The sequence below is a fragment of the Eschrichtius robustus genome, chromosome 12 (genome assembly GCF_028021215.1).
Source record: "Eschrichtius robustus isolate mEscRob2 chromosome 12, mEscRob2.pri, whole genome shotgun sequence".
Classification (NCBI taxonomy): Eukaryota; Metazoa; Chordata; class Mammalia; order Artiodactyla; family Eschrichtiidae; genus Eschrichtius; species Eschrichtius robustus.
The window spans coordinates 96,161,570-96,169,773 of NC_090835.1; the positions used below are offsets into that span (position 1 = coordinate 96,161,570).

General features: G+C 45.1%; 1 protein-coding gene across 1 annotated transcript; it reads right to left on the minus strand.

The window, feature by feature from the left end:
- Positions 1-3,695: 3,695 nt before the first annotated feature.
- LOC137773873 (E3 ubiquitin-protein ligase MYLIP-like) lies at positions 3,696-7,805 on the minus strand. Its single transcript, XM_068558938.1, has 2 exons — positions 7,251-7,805; positions 3,696-5,161 (listed from the first exon to the last, which is right to left on the minus strand). The coding sequence occupies exons 1-2, from the start codon at positions 7,644-7,646 to the stop codon at positions 5,072-5,074; spliced, it is 486 nt and encodes a 161-aa protein (XP_068415039.1). The 5' UTR covers positions 7,647-7,805; the 3' UTR covers positions 3,696-5,071.
- Between the last annotated feature and the right edge of the window lie 399 nt (positions 7,806-8,204).

An 8,204-nucleotide genomic window follows, 5' to 3' on the forward strand; every position in this document is an offset into this window, starting at 1 on the left:
CACCAAACTTAGGATCTTTATTCCAGAAGTCTCTTTATGACTTGGTTCTACTTTCTTCCTATTTTATCACCCTTTGTCCCTCACCTGCAGGCTCTTCCACATCCTCATGCTTTGTTTTCCTTCCCGCCAATCCAAATTCTGTACTGAATGCAAGGCGAAGAACAACTTATCTACTTCAAAAAGCCTTCCGCAAATGCACCCAATCCACAGGGACTTCTTCACATTCTTTAAACATTTATGAAAAATTATAAGCATATATATTTGCATATATACGTATATACGTACATGTATGTGCAATACTATTGGTCTTAGAACTGTTATCATCTTTTTGTTTCACACAAGTGTATAGGAGTTTTCTTCTCAACCAGAAGAATCGCTCCTTGATAGAAGGCTTGCTTGCTTATGCTTTTGAGATTTTTCTTCCCCTTAGCATTAGCACAAGTTTATGAACAACAGATGTTTAGCTTTTGCTTGAAGTGTATTTTTTTTCCATAAGCATCTGGCAGGTGTGTTAAATCTGTGTAATTGGTGTGGTCTTGACATAGTTTTGTTTCTAAAAGGCATAGGGCTCTTTAACATCTTGCAGTTTTTAAACAAACTCATTTCAAGGAGATTCTGCAAATATGAATAAAAGTACTTTGCAATGTTATAGGATTTCTGTGAGAAGGCACTAAATATGATAAGCAATAAGAAAGGCAAAAATGGCTGCATTTGGTCTTAAATTCTGACTGTGCTCAAACTCCACGTAGGCTTCTTCTTCCACTGCTTGGTAAAACTATCTTAAAAACATTGGCTTCCTGGTTTATTCTGAGCTCTCTCAGCGCCAAAGCATCCGTTGCACCATCCTGCTTCAGGCTTACTTGCAGTGACTCATACATGCACTCTCCCAAGGCTTGTGTTTGGAAATCTGCTCAAACTTCTGGGCTATAGGGCATTTCTTTCTCACATTTTTCTTGGAAGAGTTCATGCTTTGCCCGAGAGTAGTCACCCGTGGGGCTTCTGATCCTCAGTGTTCAATGGCAGGGTTAAGGGGACAACCCCAGAATGTACCCACATTGCATTTGAGCTCCACATCTGCAACAGGATCAACGTAGAGTAGACATATAGGGTGGGGGAAATGTCTCTAGCTTCACTGCTAATTTTTGTAACCCTTAATAAAAGGATGAAAGAATGCTTTTGTTCACATCTCATAGATCGTGACTTTTGGCAGAACAGCCTCTTGAGCCTTCTGTTTCTCCAGAGTTCCAACGCTGATTCCTCTCTGCTGTACCTTTTGGCTCACCCTCTCCATGGCCCCCTCCTCTATGCCTACTGAGTCCTCCCATTTAAAATGCAAAACGCAAATGCTTCTCTTGAGCCCGCCTCCTCCTACGGTACCATCTTGACTTAACTCCACCTTGTCACCAATGCATGTCGGCCCCCCTTTATCACTTCCATGTCCCTGTCTCACTTTCATACTCAGCTCACTACAATCTGGCAACCTTGGAGTATGCCCTCAATCTCAGAATACACCCACTCTTTCTTGGAACTTGGGACCACCTGATATTGCCACACTCGTACGGCCTTTTCTGGCCCTCCAGCTCCTTGACTCTGCTGGCCTGCCTGTTTGGACGTAGTGGACACGCCCGTTTGAAGTTGTCTCCGGGCTTGGCTTTCAGTCCCTTGATTTTTCCTCGTCCCTTTGTCTTTCTCAGACTCCTTCCTAGTCTCACCGTCCACCTTAGGTCTAGGTCATTTCAGGGTTCCAGCTTCAGCTTTATTCATTTCCCCCCTTAATGCTCTCCCTATGATGACTTCTTACATTGTCATGTCTTCAAATATCAATTAAATGTAATGGCCACTGAATGCTTCTCTTTACCTTTTCCATCCTCTGTAAGTTCCAGCCCAAGTTTTCAACAGACCCCAGGTTTGCCAGTCATCAAGCATCTCAAATGCATCATGTTCAAAACCAGATTCGATTCCATTCCTACCCCCATGGCTTGCTCCCCCTCTGTTTGTCCCTCTGTTAACGACTATTTGTTCCAAGATATAAGCAGAATTGGTGTATGACTTCTCTGCCTCACTAAATACTGCTCATACTTCCGAAGGCTCTTGATCTGTTTCATTTTCATGTCGATAGATGATCAAAACTGAGTTCTTGCCTCTGCTCTCTTCCTGCTCTTGTGTATGCTTTCCTCTGTGGTTCCTTGTGTTCCCTGTGCAAGAAACCAGATCTGATTGCCACTCTCCCATCCCAAAAGTTCCTGGTTCTGAAGGCAGTGGAGAACCAAGTCCAAATGAAGCCTGGAATTCAAGGTCGCTCACCACGGTAACTCTAACCACGTTCCCTTCAGAACTTCATTTCTTACCACTTCATTGACCACAGGGGGATGGGCCAGCCTCCCAAACTGCATTCTAACCCTGTATGCACCATACACTTTCTTCTCCACCTGATAAAATTCAACTAGAATGTTAAGGCTCAGCTCAAATGGTCTTTGTGAAGCACCCTTACCCTTGGCTCTTAAGGAGAATTAACCATCACCTTCCGTGCCTACACAGCGCTTTTCTTTTAGCTCTCTTAAGTCACCTTGTAATACACTAGTTTTCATGTTAGTCACTGAGCTTGAGGAGTCCATGGTGTAGTGGGGTGAACAATATCTTATCCATTTGTTGGCCTGTCATCCATCCATCCATTATTCTGGTCAGCATTTTGAGACTACCACATTTAAGATCCTCTCCAGTGTTAATATTCTATCATTTTGAATATTATTTAATTTCTATAGAGAGAGAAAATAGTGTAAATTACAGGTTTAAGTACATGACATGGGCATCCTGTATCATTCGTGTCTTGATCATTATTAAATTTCCAGTGCTCAATAGTAACTTAGCAGGTGCTCAATAAATGTGTTGATTGAACAAATAAGTTAATTCCTAGAACCTGATGGGAGGTTGACTTAGGTATAGGAATAGTGGAAAACAAATCTTGTTTTTCTCAATTTTTAAAAAGTTGTTTGCTTGAAATCACTGCACTTGTATCGAACTGAACCTCTGTAGCAGCTGAAATTACTTGACTGCTACAGACAGTTCTGAGTTACATATATTATGTGCACTGTTCTCTACTCCACAAAGTATTTCCTTTGAGCACACACTGGCACACTCAGGGCAGTGAGGTCCCAGCAGCAGCAGGCTAGCCGTCCTATAGAATGCAGCCCTAGAGTCTGTAGGCTGAGGCCATCTCTGCTGGGACCCAGCCCGGCACTCACCTGTCCTGACCAGGCAACGCACTAGCGGCATCATCTGGGTTTACAGTTTTAACTTCCAACTTCGCCATTCCCCTCCTTCTCCAATACTTTACAGTCCTTTTCCCAATTTTTACTTTTCGTCTGCTTGTGTATATTACCCTATTTTCACCTACATTGCAATCCTATAAACCAGAAAACATAGATGAATGAGTAACTGGGTAAATAGTCTCCTCGATTAGAGCCAATACCTTAAACATTTTCAAACTTTCCACGAAGGACCACATTAGATACCAACCATGACATCATCCATGCTCTATTAAATGAATAAAAACTGGCTTAAATGACAATAACTGTGAAGATACAAACACCCGTGTTTGCTTTAACATCTTTATTATCCTGAATATAAAAGACAGAAATTCTTTAAGATATAACAGAGTTCTTTATATGTGAAACATTACTTTTTTACAAGTGAAAAAATAAATACCTCTTGGAATAAAGGCTTATATGCTAATATGTGCCATAAAAAAGTAGAGTTTTAATATCTGACAAAATGTCTGTGCAAAGAAACAAATGCATAAACACATTACTGCTACATTAAGGCAATATGAAAAGTATACTCAGAAATCTCAGTAAAGTGACAGTGTAGGTTTCTAGCTTTAACTTAGCTAGTATTGCACCCAATAAGGTCATCCAGGTTCCAGACATCCTAGAAAACCAACAAGCTGACCAGGTTCCAAAATGCCCAAGTGGGAGTGGAAAACATGATTAAGAATACAGAAACAAAAAACCCCCGAAACCCCTCTAAAACATATAGAGGGACAACAAAAAGTTAATACACTTAAGCATTTACTACCAAAAAAAAAAGCTTACAATATCTAGGATATCTACGATAAGGCTGTAAAAGGCTCGATGGCTCAAGCAAAAGCAACCCCACCGGTTGAAGCTGGAGAAGGGTGCGTCGGAGAACTCACGAACCACCCCTACTTTGTACACGGCGAAGCTTCATCTCAGCGAGCAATGCTCTTCCTTCCAAGGAACATGTGCTCCCTTTGCAATCTTAAAATATTCCACCAACTCAAGAGGCCCAAGGAGTGCTGACTACTCCACAGAAATCGGCTAACCAGACTGGTAGCATTTTATAATTGAAAGGCTTGGGGACAGGGTAAGGAGAGGGGGAGGGGGAAAGAATAGGAAACCATCCAGGTGGAGTGATCTGTTTTCCACTGGTCAGACTGGTTTAAATCTGACAACTTTGTGTCCACTCTAAAAAAGTCCCCGAATCGAGTTTTAAATATGTTTGCCCCCCAATCTTTCTTGAACAAGTTAGAAAAACAGAAATGACATTAAAATGACAACTATCTCTTTAAGAAAAATTTTCCTATTAAAAATGTCCAGAGCTCTGTGACCCGTACAAAAAGAACCAAGTAAATCCTTAAAATGAATTCTTACAAAATTGGCTGCAAGTAGGAAACTTACCTTGGGATACGTTAGGGAGACTTAAACATCATTTTCTAAAAGGTACTCACTTTTGGGCTATGCTGCCACTTAACTGATGTCAAAGATCTTCCTGATTTCTTTACTTGATCATAAAAAGAAGAAAAGTCCAAGGAATGTGTCTGGGTCCCAGAGCTCTTCCTGGTCGCCAACCCAGAGGTGCTGATTCTACGCATGGTACATTTTGGCGGTGAGGAGTAGTCATACTGTTTCTATTCTTCTTTTTTTTTTTTTCCCCTAAACGTTGCATGGCAGATGGGCGTTGGAGTATTTATTCTCTCCACAATCTATCATGTTTATAGTTTATACTAGTGCAGTTCATGGAGACATGGCATGTCCGGTAAGTACACAGCAGATCAGATCACAGTCAGGTTGAGAAGACTGGTGTGGGTCGGCAGGTAGACGTGCTGGACGTGGTCCACCCGTGACCTGCAGACAGGACAGGACTGGAAAAGAGAAGCCGACAGTATGGGTTAGGACACTTCCAAGGATCTGTGTCTTCAGTGTTCACCCGTGGTACCTATTACAGTGCTTTTTCTAAATACGTTGTGGTCACAATTATTTCTAGCTTTCCACTGGGAGAGATCTTTGCTTTCTAACAAGTCTGACATTTTATACTTGACAAAGGATTAAAAATAAATACTATGAAAAAGTATAAATGAATGAAATTAATCAGGTTTTCAGTCAAACTCTAAACAAGGCACCGTGAGTAAAGTGATTACTGAAGACTTCTTGCTGTGCAATGAGGCTGTGGTCCCTACATGGGCTGATTATGAAGTCTCAGGCAGGGATGCAGGAGACCCTTCTGGAGACTGTGTCCTTGGCTCAGGTGGCTCAGGGTGCATCACTGGGTGGATGCCACGTGGCCAGTGAGCATGGCTGCTCCTAGTCACAGGTCACAGCTCCACACCCCTGGCTGGCCTCTCCGCAAGCATGTCCCTTCCTCAGCCACATGGGGAGCCTTAGGCATGACAACCAGACTATGTGGATGAAAGAGGCAAATCCATGACCACTTCTGGGGAAATAACTTGTCTTAGGAGCGTGATCTACTCTAAGGAAGGACCAAGTAAATCCTTGGGCATCCTCTTGGCTCATATGTAGCCCTAAAAATAGTTCTGAAATTAGCAGCTTCTGAGGGACTAGATGTTATTTAGGGTTGATTTTACATAAAATCACAGTGACAGTTAGCCAACGGTTCTGGGAAATGAAAACAAATTGAAAATATTATTGTAAAAGGAAATGCAAGGTGCAAGAAAGAAAAAGATACTACGTAAGAGGTGCTTTTATTTTTTTTACTAATATTAAAATTAGTTTGACTTGCTAAGTGAGAGCTAATCCAAGGGGACCTAGGAGGCATAGGCAGTACTAAAAAGAAATGAATCACCAAAAATTAGGCAACAACCCACCCATGGATAACTGAGAGTTAACTATCACTCAAAACTCTAAGAATTCTTTCCCAAATAATACAAGTAAGTAAAAAAGACCATCCTCCGAAGTGTCAAGAAGCAGAGACAACATGAAAGGGAAGAGAAGGAGGTGACCAGCCCCCAGGAGGCCTGGATTCCAGTGCCCGGCTCAGCCACTAACTAGATGTGGTACCTTGTGAATCTGAACCTCATATCCAGGACTTGAAAGAAGCCTATGATTTAGTAATTACATTGTTGGAAAGAGTGTGCTAATCTAAACTGTTTCCAAAGGGCAACACCTTCCAAGTCACAGATACAAAGACCCTCTGGATGGAGATGGACATTCTCCATCTGTGCCTCCACAAGTCAGCGCCTGGCCCATGCCAGCCGGCTGACCCCTCACCTGGAGCTGGGAGGACCCTCACCTGGGGCTGGGAGGACCCTCACCTGGAACTGGAAACTCCCCCTCACCTGGAGCCAGGAGGACCCTCACCTGGCGCCAGGAGGATCCTCACGTGGAACTGGAAATGCCCCCTCACCTGGAGCCAGGAGGACCCTCACCTGGAGCCGGGAGGATCCTCACCTGGAACTGGAAACGCCCCCTCACCTGGAGCCGGGGGGACCCTCACCTGGAGCCAGGAGGATCCTCACCTGGAACTGGAAATGCCCCCTCACCTGGAGCCGGGGGGACCCTCACCTTGAACCGGGAGGACCCTCACCTGGAGCCGGGAGGCTCCTCACCTGGAACTGGAAACGCCCCCTCACCTGGAGCCAGGAGGACCCTCACCTGGAACTGGAAATGCCCCCTCACCTGGAGCCAGGAGGACCCTCACCTGGAACTGGAAATGCCCCCTCACCTGGAGCCAGGAGGACCCTCACCTGGAGCCAGGAGGATCCTCACCTGGAACTGGAAATGCCCCCTCACCTGGAGCCAGGAGGACCCTCACCTGGAGCCGGGAGGACCCTCACCTGGAACCGGGAGGACCCTCACCTGGAGCTAGAAACGCCCCCTCACCTGGAGCTGGAAACATCCCCTCATCTGGAGGCGGAAGGACCCTCACCTGGAGCCAGGAGGACCCTCACCTGGAGCTGGAAACGCCCCCTCACCTGGAGCTGGGAAGAGCCTCACCTGGAGCTGGGTGGCGCAGCCCTCGCAGCACACAGTGTGGCCGCAGGGGCAGAAGGCTGAGTTGATCTCACCCTCGCAGCACAGCACGCACAGCATGGCCTCCTTGAGCTTGCGCAGCTTCTCCTGGAGGGCCCGGGTCTGCTGGCAGCCAAGGCCCTCGCAGCTGCCGCAGCTCATGCTGCTCTCCGAGGACTTCAGGGGAGAGTTTGGGGGGCTGGGGTCGCTTCTCGGCACGAGATCCACCACACCCGCGTTGTACAGAGCCCTCCTGGCGTGGTCATACGCCTCCTTGGAGGTTCTTTTAATATCGAAGACATACTTCTTGCCCAGGTTGATGTTTTCGTTCAGAAACAGAGAAGCCAAGTGGCCCTTCAGGTCTCGGCTGTACTGCATCATGACGGCACTGGTCACCGTGTCGCACCTACGGACAGAGATGGGACACCCACCTCAGTACGGACAGGCCTGGGCGTCCCCATGAGCCAGACCTTAAACACTGCTGTGAAGAAGGATGCTCATGGGAGCAGACATTAAATATTCTTGTTTGTGTGCTTGAAAATGAATTCTTCCAGTTTCACAGGTGTTAGGTATTTCAATGATTCTACCTCTATGCTTCTCAAGTGTCTCCAAAGGAAGGACCCCTGATCAGGCAGCTGTAAACCAGAGGGCACCTCCACCTCCAGGGACAGAACTACAGTCCAAAGCAGCTTATGGCAAGAAAAAGGACATTTTTCTTTGTAGTCTTAGCTTTCTGTTAAAAATTTCTACAAATTTTCCATTCTGCTCCACAATGAGTGTGTCTACTTTAACATAAAAAAAGGGTTGGTTGCCTGCCAATTAAACTTCTTAGCTTTTAATAAACTTTCCAAATATTTGAGTCAAATCGCAAGTCTACTTTAAAGCACCCTTGGAAATAAGGCTATCAATACAGTTATCGAGACATCCTCACTACACACT

Coding starts and splice junctions, on each gene's coding strand:
- LOC137773873 (XM_068558938.1), bottom strand. CDS start 7,646: ATGATGCAGTACAGCCGAGACCTGAAGGGCCACTTGGCTTCTCTGTTT. Junction 5,162..7,250: donor GCTGCGCCACCCAGCTCCAG/GTGAGGCTCTTC, acceptor TCTCTTTTCCAG/TCCTGTCCTGTCTGCAGGTC.